Genomic DNA, 27,664 nt, shown 5'->3' with positions numbered 1-27,664 from the left:
CCAATGGACCATTGGTTCCATGCAGCCCCACACTGTCACAATGACCCCACAGCTCCAGGAGCTTCCACACTGTCAGCAATGGTCTCCTTGGTTCCATGAGGCCTTGCTCTGATACAATGGACTTTTGGTTCTATGGGGTTCCACTGCATCACCAGGGACCCTTTATTCCATGAAGTGCCACAGTGTCACAGCTGACTCCTTGGTTCTGTCAGCCTCTGCTGTCACCAAATGTCCAAAATATCAGAATAAGACTCCATAACACTAATTTGTTGTTTCAGAGGGTATCATTTATTCAGGCCTAAGGTCCAACATGGAATAACTGCTAACCTTATTAGGACATGTAATTCTACCAGTGTGTTGCTTATACACAGTGGCTAAATACGAATTACAACTTACCCATTTCCATAAAACCCACCCCAAGTTCCCAGATTCACTCCTTGTTTTCTCTATCCCTTCACCCTTGAGCCAGATGTCTTCTTCTTCTCTTCCAACCACTCTTGCTGGGAAAGCAGCCCCTGCATGCCTTGTTCCTGTGCTGAAAGTTCCCAGGCAGGGTAAAAATGGAATGAACCCTTTTGGTATCAGCCCAAGGCTTTGTGTGGGCAGGCAGAGGCAGGCAGGAGGCAGAGCTGCCAGCAAAGGAAGGGCCCAGCCAGGTGGGGCAGCCGGGAGATGCCGACAGCCTGCAGGGACAGAGGCGCAGGGCAGGGGCACCGTAGGACAGCCTGGGCTGCACAGGGCACAGGCATGGGCAGCAGCTGCAAGACAGCCCTGCCAGAGCCAACGTGGGCAGCACTTTGGCCATGGCTGCTGGGCCTGGGCCTGAGGCAGGAGCAGGAGACAAGTGACCCTTGCAGGCCTGGGGCCTCATGGCCTCCTTGTCCCTGCTCAGCAGCCTGGCAGGGGCCGCCCCATGCTCCTGCCCTTGGCATTGCACATCCCCACATGCCAGAGCCCATCCTGGCAAGAGCCCTGAGCAAGTAGGGAGGGACAGGATCTGCCTGGCCAGGCCCTGGGGCTCAGGCCTTGGCCCTTGGCATTCCTCAAACACATCCAGCTTTGCTCAGCACCAGAGACACCTTGGCCTTGTTTGTCCCCAGCTGTCATCACTGCCTGCAGTGTTCTGCTCTAACTGGAACCTGGGGACATTTTCTCAGTCGTGTCCCTCAGTGGGATCCATTAAAACTTCAAGAAACTTTGCAGTTTCAATTTAAGTTTGAGTTCTTGAGAGGTTTTTTGAAGACACTCTCAGGGATTGAGTCTGATGTAAACAACACCAAAGCTCTGAGAGAGTCATTAAATTTTTCCTAGTCCAGTGATGGAGAAAGATTTCAAAAAACTTGTAAGAAATACACATTTCATATTTTAAAGGGTATATTTTATCTTATTTCTCTTTAGAGTAGAGACGATTGCAGCATTCTGTGATTGATATTGACCCAGGGTCTCTCCTCAGCAGCTCTGGCCTGCTCACAAAAGCTGTGCCTGGAGCTCTGACCCAGTGTGGACAACCTTGCTCCACATTGCCCAGCCCCATCCTGTCTGTCCTCACTGCCCTGGGACCTGCTGTGCTTGGAGAGCTGGCTGCACTCAGCCTAAGAGGGGTTTTCTCTTTTTGGGGTTTTTTGAAGCAATCTGAAACTCCTGAGTTTCTCCACTGCAAACAGACACACTGCTCAGGTGTGTGCCAGCCCCAGGTGCCACCAAAGCCACTGCAGAGCTGCCCTGGGCCAGCTGTGAGGGTGGATCATCAGCCCAAGCTGCACTGGGCCACTGCAAGGGGCTGTGGCCATGGGCACTGCTCTGACCCCACTGCTGGGTTTGGCTGCCACGGCCACTGTGAGAAATTAAACTGTCCTTGGAAACACTGGGGAGGACTGGGACATACTGGGAACACTGGGAACATTGTGGGGAAGACTGGGGACACAGGGGCACCCTGTGTTTGAAATTGGGTGAAACTGGAGGGAATGGGAATGGACTCAGGTGTTTTGGGAGGGACTGTTGTGTATTGGAAGGGATCAGAGGGGCACTGGGGTTTTACTGGGGTTGTACTGGGGTAGTACTGGGGATGAACTGGGCTGTACTGGGAGGGAATGGAGAGGCTGTTCCCGCCTCCGCCACCTCTCATTTGCCGAGGCTTCCGCCCATCACCACTCACAGCCAATCAGCGCCAGAGATTGGGGCTTGGGGGCGGTGCCTAGATGGCTGCCATATTTTCCTTTTGCCTACAACTCCCATCATGCCTCGCGGCCGGATACAACCCCATTGCAGCCGGGACTGCAACGCCCGTCATGTCCCACGCTCCCAAGAACCCCGGGATCCGCCCCCATCTGTCCCATAAGTGTCCCCTAGACCCTCCAAGATCCGTCAGTGCCCCCTCAGTGCCTATCTGGGAGCCCACAAAGGCGTCCCCAGTTCCCCTGAGTGCTCCCAACCCCACAGATGCCCGGTACAGCCACTTCTGGGAATTCATCTCCTCTCATCCCCCGTGGCCCCAGAGCCCCTCAGAACACAGTCCCGCGCCTAAAACTCCTGCCGTTCCCGCGCCCTAAAGAGCCCGGTTAGAGCTCCCCAAACTCCCCCCACGGATTCCCGAGCCGTTTACGTTCCCCCGAGGACCTCAAGTCACGGCTTGGACGCAAAAGTGTCCCCCAAGAGCCTTCCCGGACCCCCAAACGCCACGTTCCAACCACTTCCAGGACTACAGCTCCCATCATGCTCCGCGGCGCACGTCCAGCGCTATTCCAGCCGGGACTTTATCTCCCGTCATGCCCCGCGACTCTCGGAGAGCCATTGCAGCTGCGCCTCGAACTCCCGTGATGCTCTGCGGCCCCGTTAATCCGTATGATACCCGCGCCTACAACTCCCATCGGCCCCCGCGCCCCAGAGAGCCCCGTTCGAGCTTCCCAAGGGCGCTCCCGGACCCCGAAGGGCCCCAAATTCCCCTCCCTGACCTCCAAGGGCCCCCCTGGAGCCCCAAGTGCTGTCCCGGACCCCGAACTGTCCCTCAGAATCCCTGAGTGCCCCGTCCAAGTGCCCACCTGGCTTCCCCAAGTGTCCTCCAGACCCTCAAGTTCTCTCTGAATTCCCTCCCCAGACCCAAAATTGCTCCAAATGAGCCCCAGAAATGTCTCCATGGACCCCAAAGTGCCTCCTCTTGACCATATGCGAAAAAAAAGATGATAAAAATGATGGCAGAAGGTCTACAAAGAATATTAGTTACCATAAAGAGGAAGAAATAAATACCCAATAGAGCTTAATGAATTAATGAAGGGAATTGTGTTACTTAGAACCAATGAGCAATAATTTTCTTGGTTGCTAAAAGTGTATAGATTTTTTAATATAAATATACAAATTAGGTAATTAATTTGAATAATACTATCAGAATAATATAATTATCATTTTATTAATTAATTGAATTTTATTTATAAGGAAAAATGCTTAAATTTTTGGATATGTTTAGGGATGTCACTCCCAGGTGGGCGATGGTTTTATCATTACAATAGTGCAACTGCCGGACCAGTCTCCTGGCAATTTAGTGTATGCTGTAGTACCACAGATCCAAAACAGGTGTTTAGGGGCCCCCCAAAATGTATGCGTAGGTTCTCTTGGACATTCCCAATATTTAGAAATGGCTTTCATTCCCCAAAAGGGGTTTATCCCTTCTTCAGTATACTCATAAAATTCATATGCTTCATGGTAGATACACTTGTTCTTTTCTTTCAACAGACGAAAATCTATTTGGATCTCTTGGGATCCGCTGGGTAGCAGAGTTCTTTACTGCTAAATGCCATTTACAGACCATTCTTTTTACTGGTGTACTGTACCCCTTAATACTAAATTAATACTAAATTCTGAGTTATTCTGTATCCAGTTACAGATTTCTAATAGCCTTAGATTAATCTTCTCCCATGGCCAAATTTCGGTCATCTGAGTACAAACTCAACAATCAGTTAAATTTAGTTTGTGGCTAACTTTTTTCACTGAATCTATGAATAGGTTCTTACCTCGGGGTATCTCTAAATGGTCTTGTTCTCTTATTGCTTTTACTGTCTCTTTCTCTTTGACCTGATGTACCAGGCTTGCTTCAGTAGCATCACATTCAAGCACAACCAGGTTTCTCCTACAGGGCACTCTCCCAGGAGTTGCTGCCTAAAAGTGGTGGTATTCTGGACTATCCAATACATTGGGGGAGGTTAACACAATTCAGGTTAGAATTGGTGTGGACTCTAGACAAGGAGCTCACTTCTTCCTCCTCATAGAAGGGTTGGTAGCACTCACTGCACGGCTCTCTTGGGCTCCCCAGAGCACCACCAGCAATTAGAGCCATCATTACTGCTCTTCCCAAGAATCTGGTATGGGTCATCTGGCACGACCGGCCCACCCGGCCTTCCTCTTGGGGAACTTTACCAAGAAGAAGCTTCCAAGCTCTTTAGAGTCCCTTCTCCCCGCTTCTCTGGTTAAACTTCTCTTGGTCCGTTCCTTACTAATTTTGGTTTCTCTTAGGGGAGTGGTCTGTAGAGGATTAACCTGGAGTCTTTGGAACTAAATTGGGGGAACTTAACCAGAGTTACTTATTAACAGTCTTTAACTTTTTACAAACTTATTTTAAACACAGAGCTGTCTTATAACACTTTAAGATAAGGTATGGTTCTGATACCAAACTCTTTTCTTATTCAGTTCATCAGTCTTTTGGGCTCTTCCTTTTGAGAGTCAACTTTAAGTCTTTTGGTCCTTTTATAATGGTATACTCAGGTGAATTAACTCGTGATGTGGTTGACTCCTGTCCTGAGTTAGGGGGCGAGTCATGTGGAATCTAGTCCAATGTTAGGGGGTGAAACTGACATTGAATCCGGCCCAATGCCAGAGGGTGAGTGGTGTGGAGTCTGGTCCAATCCCAGAGGGAGAGTGGTGTGGAGTCTGGTCCAATGCCAGGGGGTGAAACTGATGTTGAATCTTGGTCCAATGCCAGGGGGTGAGAGTGGTGTGGAATCTGATGATGTGGGTCTAACGTTTTCCTCTGGTCCGCAGAGTCGAATTAGCAATGAGGAGTACCTGAAAGGGGCTTTCAAATATAGGCATTAATGGTCTACTATGATTTTATCAAAACCCAATTTCTTGGGTTAATGTTATGTATAATTTGTTAATTTCCCTTTTTCCATAGCTTGCATGTTTCTCTCATCAATTTCTGCCTACTCTGTATTTTGCAAGGAGTTGTATTTCTGTTAGCTAACTTAACTCCCAAAGGGCTGTCTTGGGGGTATCTTTTCTAGCATGCTTTTATTCTCCCATTTTTCTCGGCATCTAACTTACTGGTTTGCTGTTCAATTTTCAAGATCTTATCTATTCATCCCCTGCCTCTGTTTCTCACTTTCACTAACAGCTGAAATACCACTTTTCTTTCAACCCCTTGCATCTAAAACAAACTATTTCCCCACACTACTTTTCAACACAATACACCTCCCTCCAAGGAGATGTGGTAAAACTTACAATGCACAATCCACATTACCTATACTTTAATTCATCTACATTCACTCACTTTTATTTCTCATTCACCTTCACACATTCCTTCACACCCTCAAGACACAAAGTGGATCCTCATTGCCAGAAAATCACGGGTCCCTGTGGCCCCCCCTCGCCTTGGGGTTGGCCTCCAGCTCTCAGTATCTCCGGGCCTTCTGGAAGGGCCCTGGCTCTGCTGCCTCCGGTGCCCGTTCACCTGTGAGGCTGCCTGCGTGTCACTCACGCTCTTACAGCTACGGCCCCCTCACACACCGGGGAACACTGGTCTGGTTTGCAGGTCACACACACTCTTTCTACTGCCCCCTTCCTACCTGCCCGGGAAGTTGAGGCTGAGTATTTTACTATACTTTTTGGTACTTTGTTGAGACAGGACTTATCTGCTCCTGTATCCAACCAAAAATTCAAATTCTTCATTTAGGGGTCCCACCTCAATGTTTACCAAGGGCTTTTCTAGATGTTGCATCGGGTCCCCTAAAGTGTAAAGCCCCTGTCACCCTTAATCATCACCTCTAAGAACCCTCTCCAAGGCTTCTTGTTCCCTGGCTATTGCCTCATCGAGACTGAGCTTTCTACAAAACTTCCTGACGTGTCCTGCCTCTCCACAATAATAGCAGTGTCATTCACTCAAAGGGACTTGAGGTCTCTCTATCTCTCTTGTACCTGACAGTCCTGGCCTATCTTTGCCTCCTCCTGGTGGTGGACCCACCCACCCCTCACTTTCTTTAGCTATGGCAACCATGATCTTGGCCTTGGCCTTTGCTTTTTCTCAGTCTCTCCTTAAATACACTTTCAATGCTTCTCTTAATAACTCATTTCTGTCCTTCTCTTGCCAATCTTAATTTTTTTCTAGTTTTCTCCATATATCTGGCCAAGATTTGGTAACAAATTGGACTTTTAGTAGCACTTGACCTTCTGTGGTGTCTGGGTCTATTCTAGACTACAATTGGAAGTTCCGCTTTGGGCGATTAAGCCAAGCAGCAGGAGCTTCATCCTTCTCTTGTGCCCCCTCAAATTCAGTGTTAGTTCTAATACCAATTTGGTATTAGTTCCTTTGGGAAATGACTCTTTGATCCCTCGTATTATCAAAGACCTATATTCCATCACGGCCTTCCTCCTTTCCTCCTGGTTAGAGTTCCAGCTGGGATCTGTCAGTGGCAATTTCTGTTCACCTGATGGCACTTGGGGTAGTTCTCTTTCTCCCAAATTCTTATGCCAGCCGCCCTAATCATCTGGACCTCTTCTGGGGAAAATGATATCTTTAGAATGGAATTCATCTCCCCCCAAGTGTAGATATTTGGGCCTAAGAATTGATCCACTTGGTTGGCTATGCCCACTGGGTCCTCAACTAAATGCCCTAACTCTTTCTTGAATCTTCTCACCTCAGAAGCTGTTAGAGGAGCATTCACAAAGCCAACACCTCCCACTACTTCTCCTATAGGAACTTCTCTGAGGGGAAAAAGTCTCTTTGCCTTGGAGGTCTTGGATCTGGTACTACAGTACGGCCCATCTTCAGACGCCATGCTACTAGTTTGAGGGATATCAGGGTTACCCTGAACTTTCTGCAGATCAGCAGGTGTATTTGGTGATAGCTGTTTACCGGGCAAGGAGACATTTGTGTCCCAACTAGGAGGAGGTAAAGGGACAGCAATAGGAGGGGGAGAAGAGCTTGGGTACATTTTAAGTGGAGCTGGAGAAGGGGTGGAGAATGCAGCAGGTGGAGTAGGCAGGCACTTGTGGTGGTGCAGAAGGAACTGGAGGAGCCAAAGGGGGTGGTGAGGGAGTGGTTACTAGGGGAGATACTGGGTCTACCATAGGGGAAGCCTAAGAGGTGGAAGGAGGAATTTGAGTAGGCGGTAATGAGATGGCAGCCAGGGGAAGAACCGGACCTGCCATTTGAGGTGCCCAAGGAAGAGGATTATAAGGTGGAGGGGCTGGAGGCAAATACTCCAGGGGGTCCCATCTTTTACCAATTCCAGCATCCTCTCCTTCATTCCCCTCTTTCTTCTTCTGTACCTTACAAATTCGCACCCTTCATCCCCAATAGCGTTCTTTAACCAGCAAGCTACATACAATAATTGCTCAGGATCGGTATCTCCTTGAGCTGTCAGACAATGACTCAGTTGTTGGCTCATCCACTTGTCCCTTGTCCCACACCAAGGCCATCCTCCTTGCACCTCTAATTCTGGCCAGACTTCTACACAATACTGGATCATCTATCTTCACCTGATCTAATCCCTCTGTGGCCTCTATAGAATGCCATTTCTCTAACAGTTCCCCCAAGGGGCTATTGGGAGGTATATTCCTCAGTCTCTTGCCTGTCTTTTTACTATTACACCCTCCAATTTTTCAGGTCTCAACAGAAAAAAATCCCAAAGGTGCCTCTACTGACAGGTAATCTCAAGAAAAATTTATTTGCCTGATGCTCAGGACTTTACACTGAAACAACTGCCTGATCTCTAGATTGCCTAACTTTACTAATGTCAGGTCTTATATCTATCAGGACTTGAAAACACGAAACCCTGGCGTAAGAAGCCGGTTCGTGCCTGACTCCCCTCTGTCAGGAAAAACAACTGCCTGATTTCTAGTTTGCCTAACCTTCCAAATGTCAGGCCTCACCGTATCAGGACTTAAAAACAAACCCCAGCTTCCTTCGCTGGGATTTGTTCCTGACCCCTTTGTCAGGACTGAATTTGCCTGCAGGGCTTGTGAACTTGCCCGAACCCTCCTTGGGACTTGCAATCTGCCTGACTTCCCTCTGTCAGGACTTTTGGGGGTGCGTGGCACTCATACAACTATTTCCTCCACACACCCGGAGGGGGGGCCCTCTCTCCCCCTTAGGAGACGACTCACTCACGCTGATTCCATGCGCTTCCCCCTGTTCCCGGCCGGGCCCTTCGCAGGAGTCCGGAAACGCGGCACTGAGGGGTCCACTCTCGCTCCGAGGGCCCGGCCCTCGTCTCACTCACACACACACTCGTTCCTCTCCTACTCCCGCCACCGGATTTCTCACCAGTCCGGAGCTCCTCAGCGTCACTGGTCCCCAGCCGATTTCTCTGGTCCTGATGGCCAGCTGTCCTCGAGGTCCAAGATGGCCAGTCCCGGTGTCCTCTTCTGGCGTGGCTATCCCGGACAAACCCCCAGCTGAAATAAACAGGGCAGGAGACTTTTTCTCCTTTTAATGCCTTTATTAAAAGTGATCAGCTCAAGATTGGGAAGCTCGACAGGTCTGCAGTCTCCATCATCTCTCCCAGGGTGACTCAGAGGAGGAGGATCTGCGCAGCTTTGTCCATTAGGGGCAGAGCTGGGGGTCCAGTCCTCGTGGGAGCCTTTTGGGCATGACCCAGATGTATGATCTCTACAGCTTCTTTCTCTCTCTCTGGGTCCCAGTTTGAGAGGATTTTCTGCTCAGGGTGAGGGGCAATGAAGGTTTTCAGCATCTCTGCAGGCCCAGCACTCTGTTCCTCACATCCAGACATCAATCCAATTTCCCAGCTCTATATTGGCTCGTTGTTTTGGGGGTCTTTTCAGTAAGTTTGGATTAGTAGCCTCTCATGGCATGCTGGTCCTGAGGCTATTTTTCATGCTCCCCCGCCTAAATCTCGTCGCTTCTCCTCACTGTCTGGGGAGGTCCCCTCCCTTCACTGTCTTGGGAGAGGAGCCATTAACTTAGCCCTAGCCAGGGCCTTTACTGATACAGAAAAAAGAACCATTAATGACAATGACTCATAATTATCATAACAAACAGGTAGCACTTTAGCAGCAACACTGGTCTGACTAGGTTTTGTAACTTTTTTCTCACAAAAAAAATTGGCAGATTTTTTGCCTATAAACACTCCTGAGCCTCTTCTCCAGACTGAACAAACCCAGGTCCCTCAGCTACTCCTCATGGGCCATGTTTTCTAGAGCCTTTGTGAGCCTTGCTGCCCTTCTCTGGCCACACTCAGCCCCTCAATGTCCTTTTCCCCGAGGGGCCCAGAGCTGGACACAGCACTCGAGGTGTGGCCTCAGCAGTGCCCAGCACAGAGGGGCAGGCGCTGCCTGCTCCTGCTGCCCACACTGCTGCTGATCCAGGCCAGGTGCCATTGGCCTCTTGCCCCCTTGGGCACACTTTGGCTCACCCTGAGGCGGCTGGTGACCTGCAGGATGTGCCACTTGGCCTTGTGGAACCTCACGCCCTTGTCCTCGGCCCATTGATCGAGTCTGTCCAAGTCTCACTGCAGAGCCTTCCTGTCCTCCAGCAGATCCACACTCCCACCCAACTGGGCATCTGCAAATTTACTGAGGGGGCTCTCAATGCCCTCCTCCAGATCATCAATAAAGATGTTAACCAGGACCAGCCCCAAAACGGAGCCCTGGAGAACACATTTCAATGCAGCTCAGTTTGCATAGTCTGCAGTTGGAGGCTGCAATGCCCCCACAACAGAAAGAGCTGCCATCCCTTGGCATTGGCCACACACACAGGTGCAGGAAAAAAACCTTTTACTAGGTGAATATGGCTGACAGAACTGAGCTCTCAGGCACACCCTCCCTTTCCCTAATGACCCTGAACTCAAGAAAAGGGATTTCACCTCCCAGCTCTTTGCACCATTGGATCCTCACACCATCCGAGCTCCACCAGCCTCTCTCATCCTTTTGCGCCTTCTCCCCACTCAAGCTGATGAGCAGCTTTGATAAGAAAAAATGCAGTTCTGCTGCCAACAAGCTGAGCCAATCTGCAAATGCAACTTACCCTGCCAAACACAGCTACTGCCTTTTTCTATCAGAGGTGAGTCATCAGAAGGAATGAAAATGTGTTGCATTTATACCAAAGAGGGAAAGAAAGGAAAGCACTCACAGAGGATTTGGCAAAGCCAAGAGATGCCAGTGTGGCTTATCCTGTTGGCTGCTCAGTTATTGCAGCCCTTTGCTACTTTACCATTTGTCTTGTTTGGAGATTGTGCTCAGATCATTCAGTTATGGGTGCAGGAGAAATTTAAAAAATCATAGCTGATTAAAAAATAATACAACTTAGGAAAATTTAAATAGATTGTGAAGTATTTACATCAGGGTGATGACAGTTACCACATAGAGACCAAAATAAGCCCTTTTAACAAAACTTCATTTCTATCCTTGTTCCTCAAGCCCTACTATCCATTTCTTTGGCTGATGTAGTATAATGTCAAAATACTCTTCAATATCTTGTATTGTTTATACTTTGCAACACTTCTGTTGTGTTTTCTAAAAGCTCTCGGTATTTTTTAGTTTGAAAAAAAGATCTATTATTTTGGTAGCAACATTGCAGTTCTGTGTTTCCTTTTGGTACTCAGCTGAAGAAATAAAGAAAAAAAAAAAGAGCAGAAAAAATAGCAGAGGTGGATAGTAGATCACAAGGAGCAAAGGTACAGGAGATGAGTACATTACTACTGCCACTGCTTAAGAGCATCTCTCACAAAAAGCAGACTGGCTACACTGTCCCAACTCCATCATTTCAACTCTCCACGACTTGTTTCTTGCTTTGCAAAGCTGAGCTGATCCATTTTTACCTAATATGAATAACAACGAGTAATACACACTTACAGTTCTCTTGTATTACTGCAACAGCACTAGGTGCCCTTCGAATTTTTTAGGGCAATTGTAATGCCACCCCTGAATTTAAACAGGTTAAAGATATTATTTGTAGCTTATTCTTGAAGGTAATTTGTAGCAAAAGTCAAAAAATTATTGCAGATGGTCAGTAACTGGACTGTTACGTGTATGAGATGCACATGATGATTTAAGTACTGCTTCATTCTGTGTGACTCCAGGCTTTGAAAAAGAGTCATCCCACTTGGCATTTGGGCTCCCTTTGGTCTCAGGAATTATGGATCCAGAGTAACTTGTTAGAAGTTTGTGAAAAAATGTCTCTGAAGTTTACAGCAGAGCTGAAGTGTACAGAAGGATGAGAATTCAATGAATAATTCAATGAATACTAAGTTTGAAAAGCATATCCAGTTATCCTACTGGCTATGTCCAGTTACTATCCACTGTTACAGTACAGTGCACAATATCACCAGGAAAATTGTGAATGTCATCTTCAGACCTATCTATTAACACATTTTGGTTTTGATCAAAGTTATTTCTACAAATTACCAAGCTGTTTTGCCTTTTTGAGGCTCTTGCTTTTTTCGTGTTAAGTATTTACATGTATAACACAGGTGGCTCCTCTGTCTTGGTTTGGAAAGACAGGTGTTTGCTAAGGAAGGCAGGAGCCTTTCTTGAAATGGAAAAATGTAAATCCCTTCCTTCTGAATTGTCATGAATTTTAAATTAAGGGGGGCTCTCAGGTAAGAATATGGGAGCAGGAAAACAGTTCTTTATTAGGGAAGAAAATAAAAAGATAAAATAAACAATGCAGTAAACCAAAACAGCACTGACAGAGTCAGAATACAACCTGACACCCTGTGGGTCAGGGTGTTGTTAGCAGTCCAATTGGAATTGTGGCTGCAGCCCTCCTGGAGTGTCAGGTGTGGTTCTGTTGGAGCAGGGATCCTGTAGAAAGGTGTAGTCTTCCTCAGAAGATCCAGTGGAAGAGGCAGCTGCTGTTCCTCTGGGAAATCCAGAGGAGAAGCTGTGCTGGTGTTCCAGAATTTCAAGATTATATCTGGGTAGGAATGCTTGGCTCCTCCCTCTGGGTGGAGCATCTCCCAATGGGATGCTGTAGTTCTTCTCAGCCATGCAGTGACATTCAATAGCCCATTATCAGCAGATGTCTCCTCTGGAGGGAGGATTGGCTGTGGAAGAGATAAAGAAAACTGCCCAATTAACAGAAGACAACTGGCATACAGGTGGCAAATAGAATCCAAACTTCTTGGCAATCTGGTATATCCTGAATCTGATCAAGGAACCGAAAAGGAGCTTTTAGATTTTCTAAGCTGAGGTCTGTCTTGCCTGTTTCTGAAGCTGCAGTCCAAGAGCAGTGACAGAAAGGTTGCTGCTCTGGGAGCATGCTTCTAGCTTGAATTTAGGCCTGAAGGCATTGTACCAATTTACAGCTCTTACAAGAGCTCTGTCACTGCACAGAATTTCCATAGGCATTACAACACAAAGAACTCCCTTTCCCCCCACAAGCTCTTGATGCAGCTTTCTGTACCACCCTGGTTATGTCCTCGGTGAGGGGCCTTTCTGCAAAAGAAGGATACTCTTTAGCATAATTGTGTTTTCTGTGGAGTGTTTTATCATAGTCTATTAATATTCCCTTTTCCTCAGTTCCATAGCTGCTTACTACTTTCTAACTCATTGATTTTAATAAACCAATTAGGCATGCTGCTGTATTCTATTCTACTCTCCCTGTATTCTTTTCTACTCTCCCTATGGAGGAAAAAAAATTGCCCATAAAACCTATATGCAACAACTGCCTCAATCCAATGAAATGCAAGAGGAAACAAATGCCCAAAGAGCAGAAATCCCCAAACATGTCACATCCAGTCACGGAGAAGCTGATGGGACAGAGCCATGTGGCTGGAGTATGTGTATTGCACTCTGTATTGTTAATTGACTGATGCTGAGTATTTCAGCAGGTAACTTCCAGGGCTTCCAGGACTGTCCTAGTGGCTGTGATCCCAAATTACTCATCGGTAGCAAGTGAACAAGAACAGCCTCTAGGAACAAGGGCGTTTCTGAGGCTCTTGCTTGCTGTGGCGGCAGGGTGGCCGTGGTAAGGGTGCCACAACCTTCCTGAAGAGCCTCCTAAGAAGGACAGCTCAGGGGCACAGGCACATCCTCCTCCCAGAGCAGCGTGTGATGTTCAGCTTCCTTCTTCAGGTGACACAGAGAAAAAAAGCTGGAGCTCTGCATGGTATTCCACAGAGAAGAAGCTTTTATTAAGAGCAGGGCACTCTGCATAGGGAGCCAGGGACAGAAACTCTCAGAACCAGGGAAAAATGGGATTATATAGGGAAGGCAAGGGGCGGGACAAAACTGGTAACCAATGGGATAAGGGCTCAGGGGCAGAACACAAAGGGAAGGACCAATGAGTACTGGGGGATCAACATAAAGTTGCAAAGGCAGCTGGGGGTCATATTTGCTCGCCCAAACTAAAAAGTCAGTGGGTCAGGAGTTGGCCATCCAGGGGAGTACAGCAAGCTCTTCCCTGACTGGATCTCTGGCCCCCACAACTCCCCCTTCTTTATTTAATAAAAAAAATCTTCTCCTAGAGACTTGCAAGCAACTTCTTAGAACAGCTGAACATGTATAAGAAAATAACAACATTTAAAAGGACTCAAAAAATATTTCTTAGGAGATCTTGGGATCTCTAGCTGGTCAGAGTGACCCTGATATACGTTAGAAAGTCTCTTCTCCCAGCCCAGCGCTCAAAGAAGGAGTCAGAGCTCTTCCATTCTTGGTCTCAAGGTTGTTTATTGTATCTTATCTATAAAATTCTTTCTCCTGTCCTGATGAGGTCCGCTCAGCAAGACAGTCAGAGGCATTCTGCCGGCCCCAAGGCGGTGTTATCTTTTTATACTAAAAACTACATGTATGATATTTACAATTATTTTCCAATACCTATCACCTATGTTAGACTGTGAGCTTCTACTCTAGACCAATCTAAAAGTGTCAACATCACAGCAGAAGATGGAGGCCAAGAAGAAGAAGAAGAAGGAGAAAGGCTGGACACGCCCCGATTGCTCCATCTTGCCCCCTGAATCCCCATTCTAGAAACCCCAAAAATCTATTTTTCATCCCCTGATAAATTCACTATCATTCTAGTTAAACTATCGTGGCTCACAATTCTTCATATAAGGTTGGTAATCGTTTTTTCCAAGGGCTAAATCAAAGGCACAGGGGTCTTGGGCTCTGTGCCAAGGTCTCTGAGCCCCCTGGACAGGGGCTCGAGTCCTCCAGGGCAGCCAGAGGAATTTCCTGGGTTCTGACAAGTAGCCCTGTTGCAGTCCCTGCATACAAGAGTTTACTTGATCACTTTGATGCCAGGGAGCACCAAGAACTTGAACCTTCCTGGAGTCCAGCCCTGCCTGCCTATCACGGAGCAGAGGGAAAAGATGAAGAACCTGGGTGGTGGTTGAGCCAAATTGGCATTTTGCCATTTTTGATTTCCTCCCAGCTTTTGCAGCAGGGCGACAACCCCATCGCTGCAAAGCACTTCCTTTTGCAAGGCACATGCAGACCTCACTGGAAGGGGCTCTTGAAGGAGCTGCTGCAGTTGGCAACAGGAGCTGTTGTTGAATTTTTCACGTTGCTTAACCCCCCCTGCCAAATGCCATCAAGAGGCTGAGGAAGGACACAAAAAGATTACCCTGGAGAAAGGGAGGCCAAAAGCTTGGAAAAAGAGGAGAGAAACACTCTAATGATGACAATGACAAAAAAAACCCAAACAAATTTATTTTGACAGCAAATGAACACCGGCTGCCCTCCAGCCCTCCCAGGCTGGCAGGCCGAGCGGTGCCGTTCCCATGGCATGAGGTGCTGGCAGCCTGCGGAGAGAAACCAGAGAGCCACGGTCAGTGGCAGCAGGCTCCCGTCCCCCTGTCCCGCCATGGCCTGTGCCCGGGCCAGGCTGCTGGCTCTGCTCAGAGCCCAAACCTCCCAAGCCTTTTCTGTTTTTAGAAAAGGGCAGCGGGGCAGGCCTCCTCTGCTTAATCATGGCACAGCAACCTCCTCAGCAGCTGCAAGAGCGGGATGCCCCTGTGCCTGCTGCCATCTGCCCGGAGCCCTTCTGCCAGCTGAGCTGTGGAGCCGGGTGCCCACCTCTGGAGAGCTGCTGCCAGGAGAGGAGCCGATCCCAAACCAGGTCCTCGTCCTTCTGGAAGGGGCTGTCCCTGCAGACCGTGGCCCCTGGGGCAGCGCTGGCACTGGACGCGCTCCACGGACGCTGCAGGCGCTTCCCTGTCCGGTCTGGGCACCAGGTGTAATCCTCCTGGAAAAACAAAAGAACAATTGCATGAAAGTCAATCCAAAACAAGACCTGGAAACAAGAAAAAGCACAAAGCCTCTCACCGTTTCAGAGGCCTGAGGAGGGTCTGACCACTCCATGTGAGAATTAAACCTGTCCAGGGGTGGGGAAAATCCCCACCTTTCCTGCCCGTAAACGCACCTCTTCCTCAAGGGCCTGCAGAGCAGACCAGCTGGGTCTGCACGGCTTCAGAACCCGTCCCCCCCTCTGCCGCCCCCCATCCACATGGATGGATGCTTTTGTCAGGCTGGCTGCCCCCGCCTCAGCCCGTGCCAGGCTGGCTGGCAGAAGCTGTCAGCGAGGCCAGGAGCCAGCTCCCCTTCCACAACATCTGTCCCCTGTCCCGCCAAAAAGCAGCTCAGCGGCCGGCAGAAAAATTAATATTCCCCAGCACCGCCGAGCAGAGAACCTCCGGCACGTGGCCAGGCCGAGCCCTGCCGTGCCTGGAAGCACCAGCATCCCCCCGCCCCTGCGCCGGCTGGGGACTCATCTTGATTTCATCGGAGTGCAGAGCGTGTCCTTCAGGCAGGGGCCGCAGCCAAAACCAATTGGCTCTGCCCCGCCAGTGGCCAGCTCCAGGATGGTGTTCCCAGCTCCACGTCGTGCTCCAGAAGAACACGCCAGCTGTGCCTTGGCTTGCGGGGACATCACGATGCCATTGAGCTGCAGGGGGATGTTTCCTCTGTCCCAATCCATGTCACCTTCACTGCACTGCCACCACTTCTCCAATGGGACGGGCAGTACGGAGCCGCTCCCTCCACAGCTTGTGGGGACCAGTGGAAGCAGCATCTCCTCAGCTGCTCTCTCTCCTCTGCGCCGCGGCCGCAGGGAAACGCTCCGGGGTTTTCTTCCAGTGCCACGAGACGCCTGCCGCTGCTGCATGCTGGGCTCCTGGATTCTACTGTGCTCAGGATGCATCTCTGCTGTCTCCTGGGCCAGGCAGGGCTCCTGCAGCCAAGAATGCTCAAAAAGGTCCTCCAAGCATGGCCTGTGTATGGGGTCCATGGATAAACACCACCTGATGAGGTGCTGGCACTCTGCGGAGAGAAACCAGAAGGCTCCTGTCCATGCTCTCCCACATTCCACAGTGCCCAGGCAACACCAGGAGTGCTCAGAGCTGCACCCAAAAGCTTCCTATTGATCCTCTCTTGCGGAGGACACCAGCACAGAGGCACAGGTGCCACCTCCTCCAGCTAAGCCCAGGAGATCCACCTCCTCACCAGCTGCAAGAGCAGGATGCTTATGTGCCAGCTCCCCCTCCCAACCCCGTTCTTCCCCTCGTGACTTGAAGGCGCATCCTCACCTTGAGACACCCGGGGCAGGAAGACGAGCTGGCCCTGGACGATGTCCTTGTTGGTGCGGAAAGGAAGGTGCCCGCAGACCAGCTCATAGAGCAGGATGCCCAGGGACCAGATAGTGGCTGGCTGGCCATGGTAGCAGCCAAAGAGGATCCACTCTGGTGGGCTGTACTCCAGCGTTCCTATGGGACACGGGCGCAGCTCATCAGGCCCATGCTGCTCCCTCCTGCCTTCCTTCCCTCCCTCCCAGCCAGCTCCCGTTCCACAACAGCCAGCCCCTGCCCTGCCAAAAAGCAACTTGGCTGCAGCTGGCTGAAGAAGGATTCCCCCTCTTTCCTTCCCCCCTCTTCCCCCTCTGCCAGCAAAGCGGGGAACTCAGCTGCCCGGCTGGGCCCCGGCTTGGGCTCACCTGACATCCGGGTGTAGAAGGTGTCCTGGAGGATCGTGCCGCAGCCGAAGTTGATGAGCTTCACCTCACCCGTGGCCAGGTCGACGAGGACGTTCTCGGCCTTGATGTCGCGGTGCAGGCCGCTGCGGCCGCTGCAGTGCTGCACGGCCTCCAGCACCTGGCGGAACAGCCCCCACGCCACGGGCTCCGTCAGGAACCGCCGCTCGTGCAGGAAGTACCAGGGGTCCTCACTGCGCTGCGGACGCTCCATGACCAGGGCGAAGCCCTCGGGCACGTCGAACCAGTCCAGGAGCCGCACGACGCCGTGGAGCCAGGCCACGACACCATCCACAGCAGCGCCAGCTCCAGGGGCACAAGGGCGCCGTTGCGCTGCAGGGGGACCGCGATGCCGTCAGCGGGGCCGATGCTGCGCCGCGCCTCAGGCAGCCCCTGCCCGGCCCCGCCGCGTCTCGCCATGGCCCGGCCCGGGGTGCTGCGCGACCCCCGCTCACTCCACGCTCGCTGCCCTCGCAGCGTTCCGGCTGCCACCCTGCCAGGCCTCGCCTCAGCCCCACCCGGCCCGCCCCGCTGGCTCCTCCCCACTGGCTCCTCCCGCTGGCCCCGCTCACTCACCAGCCGCGCCCACTCCGAGATGTGCTCCGGGACACTCGCTTGATGGCCACCTGCGAGCCAAGGTGAGCAGTGGGCTGAGCTCGTCGCCCACCGCCCGCTGCCCGCCGCCTGCCGCTGCCCTGCGAGCCGGCCCCGTCTCTTACCGGGGCGCCGTCGGCGAGCTGGGTCCCGGAGTAAACGCTGCCACAGCCGCCGCTGCCCAGCAGCGGGCCCTGCCGGTAGAGCTGCTCCAGGGGAGGCTTCTCCGCCCGTGCGGGGGGCACCGCGCTGCTGCTCTTCTGCCTGGGGCACCCGCCCGCCCGGTGCGCTGCTGCTTGCCGAGCCGCCCCGGGCTGTGGCGGCTCGGGGCCGGCAGCCGAGCTGGCGAGCGGCGGAGCTCGGAGCGGGGAAGCTGCTGGCCACGCTCTCGGCCATCGGGCGGGAGCTGGGCGGCAGCGGAGCGGCTGCGGGTGGAACCGCGGCAGGGGCTTCGTTCGGGGCCGGGGCCTCGGCCGGGGCTGGGCCAGAGCCCGCGCCAGGCCGAGCCAAAAGACCGCGATGCTCCGCCAGCACCAGAGCAAGCAGCTCTTCCTGCGGCACCACAGCCAGTACGGAGAGAGCCTGGCCCAGGCGGAACCACGGTGGGCCGGGCAGGGGCGGGGACGGGGCGGCCCCGCCAAGGGCCACCTTGCGGGACGCGGCATCAGCCGCGCTGGGAGAGGCGGAACATGGACGGCACAGCCCGGGATGGGACGGGACGGGAATACAGTGAGTGGGAGGGAGAAGGGGATGCGGAGCAAGGGAAAAGTCGAGCTGAAAACCGATCAAGAGAAGTGCTGCTGCTGCTGCTCCTGCTGCTGCTGCTGCTGCTGCTGCTGCTGCTGCGGAGCCGCCGGAGCTCGCGGCCGTTCCTCCGTTGCCCCGCGAACCCAACGGAGGAGCCGCCGCGCACCCCAAGGAACGAAAGAGAGAAACAAACAAATCACACCCCAAAGTCATTCCTATTAGAGAAGTAACCAAAGAAAACAGTGTAGCAATATAGAAGAGTGTTGGCTTGTGGCTTCTTTCTTCTTTGCGTGAGACAAAACATTTCATGGGTGTGATAAACAAGTTCACTGGATTTAAGGATCATACAATTATTATTTTTTTATTATTATTATTATGCAAGCAAGAATAAGCAAAGTCCAGCGCTGGGCAGCCGGGAGTCTCCGCTCCTCTAGGCTCACACCGTTCCTATCCCCAAGGTTCGCCTTTTATTGCCTTCTTCTCCCGGGTTCAGGGATGATGTGGTCTGTCTTCTGTGCTTGCTCGTTCAGTTGCTAGGGGGTCTTTTTCTGCCTTCTGGTGGTCGTGGGATGAAGGCTCCAAGTCTTCCTCTTTTAACCGCTGAGTGAACTTTTCCTTATAAGGCATACCTATACAGTGGAATTTTCAGAACACTATACGATTCCTGCAAGCCTAAGCAATTCTTGGAGTTTAAGGATTGTTGTTACAGCCTTCCTCTGTGACCTCTGGGTGAACTTTTCCTTATAAGGGATATCTTTACCATGGAATTCCCAAAGCACTATATGATTCCTGCAAGCCAAGCAACCATATGTGGCTGCACATTTAAGAATCAAGCGGTTTTAGCTATTTAGTTATTGCTTTTATATTGTATAATTATTTAGCTATTGATTTAATTAATGAACAAACGTACTGCTCCTTATTACATTCAATTTGTGTTGAATTGGGGCTGCGTTGGGAATTGTTATTTTGGGGAGAGTTGATGGGTGTTTGTTGTGGGTCCTGGGGAGGGGAAGTCCAGGGTTTGGTGGGGGTGATAGTCGAAGGGGGGCGGGAGGTGATTGGACAGGGGACTTGAGCAATCATTCGACACCCTGAGAAAATGATTGGTCCAGAATGAATATCAATAAGGATCAACGAGAACACCAGAAAACGACCAATCAACATGCGGATCCAAACCCCACCAATCCTGGACCCGAGAGGGGTTATAAAATGAGGGTTTGGTTGGGTTGGGGTTCCTCTCCTTCTAAGGAATGTACTATATGGGGGGGAACCCAGTGTGTTTGGGACATGTTGTTATCTTTGGGTTGTTGCGTGGGAGTTTGGGCTTATCTCAAACTCCCTGTCCTCTGTAGTTTGTTTTGATAAATAAGAGCCTATTTCCTTCTCAAAATCAGGCCTCATTCGAATTCACAACAGCATGGTTTTTCACCAGCACTGAGTGGGTTCTTCCTTGTCATGGTTGGGCCTTGCCAGGGTTTCCACAGCCCTCTTCCATCACCAGTGGCTTCTTTCCCAACCCCAAGTCTGTACACAAGTCCCAGGTGCTGGCGAGAGGGCAGTGGTCACCCCGTGTGCCACTGGGGCAGCCCCCGCATGCCCAGGGATGCTGGGGGCAGGCTCTGGGAGCAGCAGCATCCCCCTGCTGAACTCCATCTCTATTCCATAGGAACACGGTCATACAGCCCCCCAGAATGCACCCACTTTGGCCGGTACTATGGCAAGCCAGCTACCATCTGGTCCCTGGGCATCCCGCTGCACCAGATGGTCTGCGGGGAGCACCCTTTCAGGAGGGGCCAGAACATCAGCTAGGACCATCAGCTCTCGCTGCCACAAGGGCTCTCTCAGGGTGGATCCTCTTCTCTGGGCACGGGGGGAATCCCAGTGCTGGGAGACAGCAGCGGGCTCTGGTGAGTTGCAGCCCCACACATGCCTTGGCAATGAGTAGCAAAGGAACCCAGACTTTTTTGTGCTGCCTGTGTCACTGCCCAGGGCTCATCAGATGGGCACACACAGCCCTTGTGCTGGAGCTGAGCTGCTCTGCCCAGCACTGGTGGCTGCCATCTGAGCTGGTTTTGCTTGTCCTGGTTCCCTGACAGCTGGGGCCCTGGGCAGAACCCTGAGAGCCTGGTCTTATCCCAGGGAAGGAGAAGGAGCCCCTGGAGAAGCTGTACCAGGTGGGGCTGCTGCTGCTGGAGACAGAGAGGATGACATCAAGGATGACAACCTCTTCCTGGACCTGGCCACTGACCAGCTGAAGATGCTGGACTTTGATTGTGGCACCTTCTCCAAAGCCAGGCTCCACAGGGAATTCGCAGATGAGTCCACACACAGGGGGATGCTTCCCGATTTGGGCATTGCACAGCCTGGGCAGGAACCAAAGGTTCCCCCTTTGCTGGGGCGGGTGCAGCTGATCCTTCAGCCGCTGCCCAGCTGCTTTTGGCAGGGCTGGGGCATGGGCTGGGGTGGGTACAAATGGGAGTGGGCTCCTGGCCCTGCCAACAGCCCCCAGCACCCACCGTGCCCCGGGCTGGGGCTGGGGCTGGGGCAGCCAGCCCGACACAAACAAAGCCCCATGGTGGGAGCAGAGGTGGGACTCCAGAAGCTGTGCAGGGGCTGCTTTGCTGTGCAGGCAAGGAAGGGCTTGGGCTGCTCCACTGCCCTTGTTTGCTTTGGGGTCACCGTTATTATGGGGGGCAGTGCAGGGGGAAGGGAGAAAGCCTGGGCTTCCCTCACCCGTGGGTGGGTTTTTCCCTGGCATGCAGGGATTGGGCCTTCCTCAAGCCCCTGGTAGAGATAAGATTTTTTACCTTTTTTCTTTTTTGCCCCATTGTCTGTAATCTATTTTCAATAATTTGATGTTTCTTTTTCTAGAGGAAGCATTCAAGGGGGGGATGGCATGAGGTGGGTCCCCGTCTGCTTGGCAGTGTGGGATCAGAGATTTTGGGAGATGGCAGAGAGCACAGGAGCATCCTGCTCTGGGCAGCTGCTGAGGGCTGGATGTGCCCTGGCTGGCTGCAGGCTGGGCACATGTCCTGCCCTCCTGCTCTGTGCCAAAGGCCGCAGGGATGGGCAGCTCTGGGCACTGCTCTGAGCACAGCCAGCATGGCCTGGGCACCACGGGCGGCTGGGACAAGGGCACAGGAGCCTTCAGCTGACGGGCGGTTTCTGCTTTTCTACAGCCACCCACTCCCTCACACATCCCCCTCGTGCCTTCCCACTGCCGTGTCCTGTCAGGGCTTCCCAGTCCCTCATCCCTTCATGGCCCCAGCCCCTCAGGGGCTGCACCAGCCCGGCCAAGCTGCCCGGCAGCAGCGCCGCAGCCCCACAGCAGCTCCAGAGGAGCCCCATCCAGAGGCAGCCGGGAGCCCTCAGCAATGCAGCCAGCAGCACACGGGCAGGAGGACACAGAGGGCGCTTCCTGCCTGGCTCAGGGCTTGTGGCCATCTCCAGGCACCGCTCTCACAGGGATCCCTGCAGCTCCGGCCCCTGCCCAGCCACTCTATCATCAGCACAAAAGCTTCCACAGAACCATCAAAGGCCAAGGGGCTTCTGGCCATTTTCCCTGCAACACTGCACGCCCAGGCACCCTTGTCCCCCTCTTCCCCTAAGCCCTGCAGAGCCTGGGTAGCAAAAGAAAGCTCCTGGGAGTCTGGGTATTATAACACACTCATATTGATATACTAAAGAAAAAACAAAAAGAAGAAAAGAACAATCTGAAAGAAAGGGAAAATTCCTGCTGGCTCAGGTGGCCCCAGCAGACAGAGCCTCTGGGATCAGCTCTCTGGAGAGCTGCAGCAGCGCAGCCAGCCGAGCCCTGAGAGACGAGGCCGAGTCCTCCATGCCCTGCGGAGCTGATCTTGCAGCCTCTGGAAGATGGAATATGGCTCATCCTGCAGTGCCTGGAGGACATCCAATGTTGCAAGTGCCACATCTGACACGGCACTGCAGGTGTCCTCTGTCAGGTGTTGAAGGGCTGAAAGAGAGAGGGACGGAGCCACGGTCAGATGCCGCAACTGCGGGGAGCCGAGGAGAGCGCCCTGGCAGGGCCATGGCAGCCGGCTCTAGCCATGGCCAGGAGGGAGCAGGCACCAATGGGACCAGCCCGAAGCTATTGGCCACGAATGCCCCAGGTGGCCCTGAAACCTCTGTGTGCTCTGCCCACGCCGGCCCTGGTGCGCACAGGGAGCAGAGCCCTCGGCAGCCGGGGCAGGGCTTGCAGCTCCCCCGGCAGCCCCCGCTGGCCTCACTCACCGTTGCAGATGAGCCGGAGCTCTTCCTTCTTCCCCCTCAGGTGCCGCGCGGCCATCCCTGTGAACACAGAGCCTGTGAGGGCGCCAGCGGCACAGCTCCCTGCCAGCGGCGCTGCCGGTGCTGTGGCCACACGGGCTGCTGGCCCGGCAGGGCTCAGCCCGGCCCTTGGCGCACGCTGCCGCCCCAGGGCACGGCTGCCAGAGGGTGGCAGCAGCAATGCCCAGGCCAGGCGGGGCTCCACGGCGCCGGGCCCGGCTGGCGCTGCCGGGGCAGCAGGCGGGACTGGGGCCGAGCTGCGGCGGGCTGGGCCGGGGAGGGAGCCCGGGCTCGTGGCTCACCCGTGAACCTGATGGCCGCCACTCGCAGGGACTCCTGTGGGCTCTGCAGGTAGCGCAGGGCCCGGCGCAGGTGCTCGGCCGCTCTACTGCTGTCCTCTGCCATCTGGAGAGAGCAGCAGGAGGGAAGGCTTGGCGCGGGCTCATCCCCTGGGCCGGGCGCTGCCTGCGCCAAGCGCCAGCCTCCCCTGCCCGCACAGCCCTGAGGCGTGGCCAGCAGCTGCCTGTGCCGGGCTCCCAAGTGGAGGGGGCAGAGGGGGCCGGCTGCTGCCTGGGGAGCCGCGGTGCCGGCCTTCCCGCAGCCCCGCCGGGGTGGGGCTCCATCGGCCCCCTTGCTCGGGCCCTTGGGAGCCTGGAGAAGAGCCCGCGCGGCCTCTGGCTGCAGCAGCGGGCAGGGGCACAGCTGCCAGCCCCGCACTCTGAGCACGGCCCTCTGGGCTGAGGCTGGGGCTTCCAGGCCCTCCTTACAAAGCACTCGCTGAACTTCCACAGATTCTGGTTCTTCACCAGTCTTTCAAGATCCCTCCTCTTCAGGAACTCGGCCACACAAAGCAACGATTCCTGAGAAGCCTGGAGAGCAGCAGAGACGCGGAGATGGCCCCACAGCCCACGGTTTAGGATCCGCATCCTGTGCCAAGGCCTGCAGGAGGCTGCAGCCCGGCAGGCGCCAGGCCAGGAGGCAGCTGAGTCCCCTGCCAGGGGGACAGCAGCAGCCCATGAGCCCTCACCTGTGCCAGTAGCCGATTGCCATCATGGCAGTGGAAGAAGAGGGGCAGCAGGCTCTGGCGCAGGGGTGTCTTCAGGGCCTTTATCTCCTTTTCCCTTTCTGGAAGGGTCACCAATGTTCGGAAGAGCAGGATGGAGAGCAGCTGAACCTGCCAATTGTTCTGTATGGAAGCAAGAAAAAAAGACCTCAGCATTGCTGCTGCACGGGGCTCAGCTTGGCGCAGGCCTGCAAATGCACAGGACACAGTGTGCGGGCAGCAGCCAGTGGCCGTGGCTGGGGGCAGTGAGCCTTACGTGGTCAAAGAGTGGCAGGAGTGCCTCAAGCAGCTGCAGTGTGATGGGGCCGGGCATCAGCATGTCATTGTCCAAGATGATAAAGCTCAGTAGCATGACTGTCATGAAAACTATCTCTCCATCTGTGTCCCACAGGAGCTCCACAAGACTTTCAGTCAGGCTCAACATTTTTTTGGTCTGTGCGGAACACAAATTTGTGAAATGCCATCTTGCTGCCATAGGCCCAGAGGCCAAAGGCCTGTCCCAAAGCACTCAGGCAGCTGAACTGGGAGGCGGGAGACCTGGGAGCAGCTGCTCCAGCGTCCAAAGCCCTGCCAAGCCCAAGCGACTGCATTCCCCAGCTCAGCCTCAGCTGCTGCCCCTTTCCCACCATTGAGGGCTCCTCAATGAGCTCAAGAAGGGCCCTGAGCGCCAGGCGACGCCTCTCTCTGCACTCGCTCTGCAGCTGCCTCGACAAGATTGGCAGGATACTGTTAGCACCCCGTTGACTCAAGTCCAGGAACTGGAGGACCTGAAAGGCACAGGGCAGTGACAGGGGAGCCGGCCAGCAGGAGCCCCGATCCGCACCGGCCTGGGCCCGGGCAGCAGCACAGGGCGCGGGCAGCGTCCCAGGCAGCTGCGGCTTCAGAGGGCAGAGAGCTGGGAGGCAGCTCAGCCAGGCAGCACTGGCCATCAGGCTCACCTCCACAAGGAAGGCCAGGGCGGGCAGCTCCCAGTGTGGCTCCTGTGTGCTGAGCAGCCGCAGCAGGTAGCGAGCAATGCGGGAGCACAAGGGGATGGAGACACAGCACATCTCCCTGGCAGGAGAAAAAGGAGCCAAGCCTGTGGGCTAGGGGGACAAAGCTCTGCCAGGACTGACTCCCAGAGCTCTGCTCTTTCCCCAGCATCCTGCAAGGGGCCCTGGGCTATTTGGGAGGCAGCTCCTGCTGGGCACCCTCCTCTGCCAGCCTTTTCCAGTCTGCTTGGCCATCCCTCAGTGACAAGGCCCTCTGGCCCACGACTCGGGGACTGTGTGGAGCTCCCTGGGCCCGGAGCACAAATGTCAGAGGCTGTGGGGAGAAGGGGCTCTCACCTGGCCAGCAGAGCCACGGCATAGTGGTGGGTGTCAGCACACAACAGCGTGTCCCAGCCATGTTTTGCGTTCAATTGCCACCACCACATCCTCATGCTGCATGCGGCAGAGCAGGGACTTCAGGGTCCGCACTGCAAACCTGCATGCACAGCAAAGGCCAGGTGACGCTGGGAGCACTGGCTCCTGCCCAGGGACATGGCAGGGACAGGAGGAGTGGGATGGAGCACCTGTTGGGGCTGGTGGCAAGGGCGTATTCCTCCTGGCATCCCTTCCACAAGGCATGGACCTCCTCTGGCATATCCAGAGTGCTGAAGAACACTTGGGAGAGCAGATGCACAAAGAGGCGGGGGAAATAGACCGTCACCATATGTGGGACACAGGGCACCTGGAGGATCTTCCACATCACCACGGTTGCCTGCAAAGGACAAAGCCCCCCGAGACAGCGCTCAGTGCCCAGGTGTCCGTGTGGCAGGGCCTGAGCTTGGCAGGGAGAGGCCCGGAGAGACCTTGGCAGGGGGAGCACGGGGCCTGCTGGGCCTGGAGCAGCCCCTGGGCCAGGTTTCAGCCCAGCGCCTGCAGCAGGGAGATGCAGTGGGGGAACGGGGATGGAGAGCTGCTGGAGAGGCAGCCTTGGGGCCAGCAAAGGCCAGTTAGAGAAACTCACAGCCAGGACAAAGACACCCGTTTTGTCGCCGTCGGAGGTGCACGTGCTGTGCTTGGGCCAGCTGCCCAGCACATGCAGGAGGATCAGCAGCGTTGCCTCTGCAGTCCTGGGCGAGCACATGATGCTCTTCCACATGGTGAAAGCAGCTCTGTGGGGTTAGAGCTCTGTCTCAGGGGGGTCTCAGACACAGCAGTGGGGCCTGGGCAGCAGTGAGGACCTGAGCTGGCTGCCAGCTGTGCCTCTGCCCGCTGCCACTGGCCAGCAGCACCCAGGCAGCCCAGGCCTGTGGGGACAGGCCCCTGAGGGGCAGCAAGGGAGCATGGCAGCAGGCTCGAGGCCTGACCTGCCAGGGCTTGCAAAGGGAGCAGCCAGAGGGCCCTGGAACTCTCTGTTGCTCGGACACCTGGGCCAGGCTGTACAGGCTGATGGGCTGGGGAGCCCTGAGCCCTCTGGGCAGGTGGGCCCCATACCTGTCACAGGATGGGGCCACACGCAGGAGCGTCACGACTACGTCAGCGGGCTGTGCTTCCGTCAGATCCAGCAGGCTCCTGTTCAGCCTGTGCTCAGCAAACTGATTGGCCAGGAGCCACTGGTGGATGTACCTGACCAGGGCGGGCACCTGGACAAGGCACGGGGACACTTGGAAAGCTGCCAGAGGGAGGAATGTGCCCAGCTTCTCCAGACAAGTGCTTCCCTTGCCACCACGCTGCCATGGCCTCCAAGAGTTGCAGTGAGCAGCAGGCATGGCTTGGGAGAGCAAGCAATTCCTGGGAGGATCAAAGCCTGGCCACAGGCTGCTTACTTGCTTTGGGTTGGAAAAGCCCTCCTCTACCAGCATATCCAGCAGAGCAGCACTGGTCTTAGTTTTGAAGATGTGCGAATAGGCTCTGAGCCCAGTGCCCATGGGGCTGGTCTCTTCCTCCCGAATTCTCCTCATGAATTTGCAAACCAGCTGCAGGAGAAGGGCAAGAAGCCAGGGATGTTGCAGGGAATGCTCCAAGTGCGGTGCCAGCAGGCCCAGCCCAGGTGGGGATGGCTGCAGGTACCTGCGCTGTTCTGCGGAAGAGGCCACGGGCGGGCTCCTGCTCTTGTGTGCGCTCCAGGGCTGCACCTGGCAAAGAGTGAGCACAGCCAGAACTGAGGGGCTGCGGGAGAGGCCGGAGAACACAGCCCAGCCCTGCACTCCCCAGGCAGGGAGAGCCCCGGGATGCCCCAGGGGATGGAGCAGGGCCCCTGCGGGGTGTCTGCCCGGCCCCTCTTCCGTCCTGTCCATGGGCATGGCCCAGGGGATAGGATGGGATGGGATGGGATGGGATGGGATGGGATGGGATGGGATGGGATGGGATGGGATGGGATGGGATGGGATGGGATGCAATGTCACCAAGCTGGCTGCAGGCACCATGCCTTGTGGCCACGCACCCTCCTGTGGCGGCCCGAGTGTCACCACCTCTTTGGTTCCCTGTGCTGGGGCAGGTTCACGGCCTTCTTCCTCCTCCTCCGCCCAGCGCAGCTTGGGCACTCTTGGGTCTCTCTGCTCCACGTCTTCTTCATCCCTGTTCCATTCTGTCCATGGGAACATCCCCAGGAGATGGGATGGGATGGGATGGGATGGGATGGGATGGGATGGGATGGGATGGGATGGGATGGGATGGGATGCGATGGGATGGGATGGGATGGGATGGGATGGGATGGGATGGGATGGGATGGGATGGGATGGGATGGGATGGGATGGGATGGGATGGCGCCAAGGTGGCTGCAGGCACCAAGCCTGTGGCCCAGCTCTGGCACTCACC

At 54.2% G+C, this 27,664-nt stretch overlaps 2 protein-coding genes across 2 annotated transcripts in view; both read right to left on the bottom strand.

The window, feature by feature from the left end:
* The window catches only part of LOC136570481 (olfactory receptor 14A16-like), a 223,271-nt gene that overhangs the window by 84,676 nt on the left and 110,931 nt on the right, over positions 1 to 27,664 (bottom strand). The window lies entirely within an intron of this gene.
* On the bottom strand, positions 15,932 to 18,447 carry LOC136570408 (serine/threonine-protein kinase pim-1-like). Its single transcript, XM_066570886.1, is given in 7 exon segments — positions 15,932 to 16,482; positions 16,749 to 16,925; positions 17,153 to 17,480; positions 17,483 to 17,521; positions 17,765 to 17,790; positions 17,793 to 17,814; positions 17,908 to 18,447. Coding segments are annotated over 7 exon segments (1,683 nt in total).

Source organism: Molothrus aeneus, unplaced genomic scaffold (assembly GCF_037042795.1).
Source record: "Molothrus aeneus isolate 106 unplaced genomic scaffold, BPBGC_Maene_1.0 scaffold_34, whole genome shotgun sequence".
NCBI classification, from domain to species: Eukaryota; Metazoa; Chordata; class Aves; order Passeriformes; family Icteridae; genus Molothrus; species Molothrus aeneus.
This window is presented reverse-complemented; position numbering and strand designations above follow the sequence as displayed.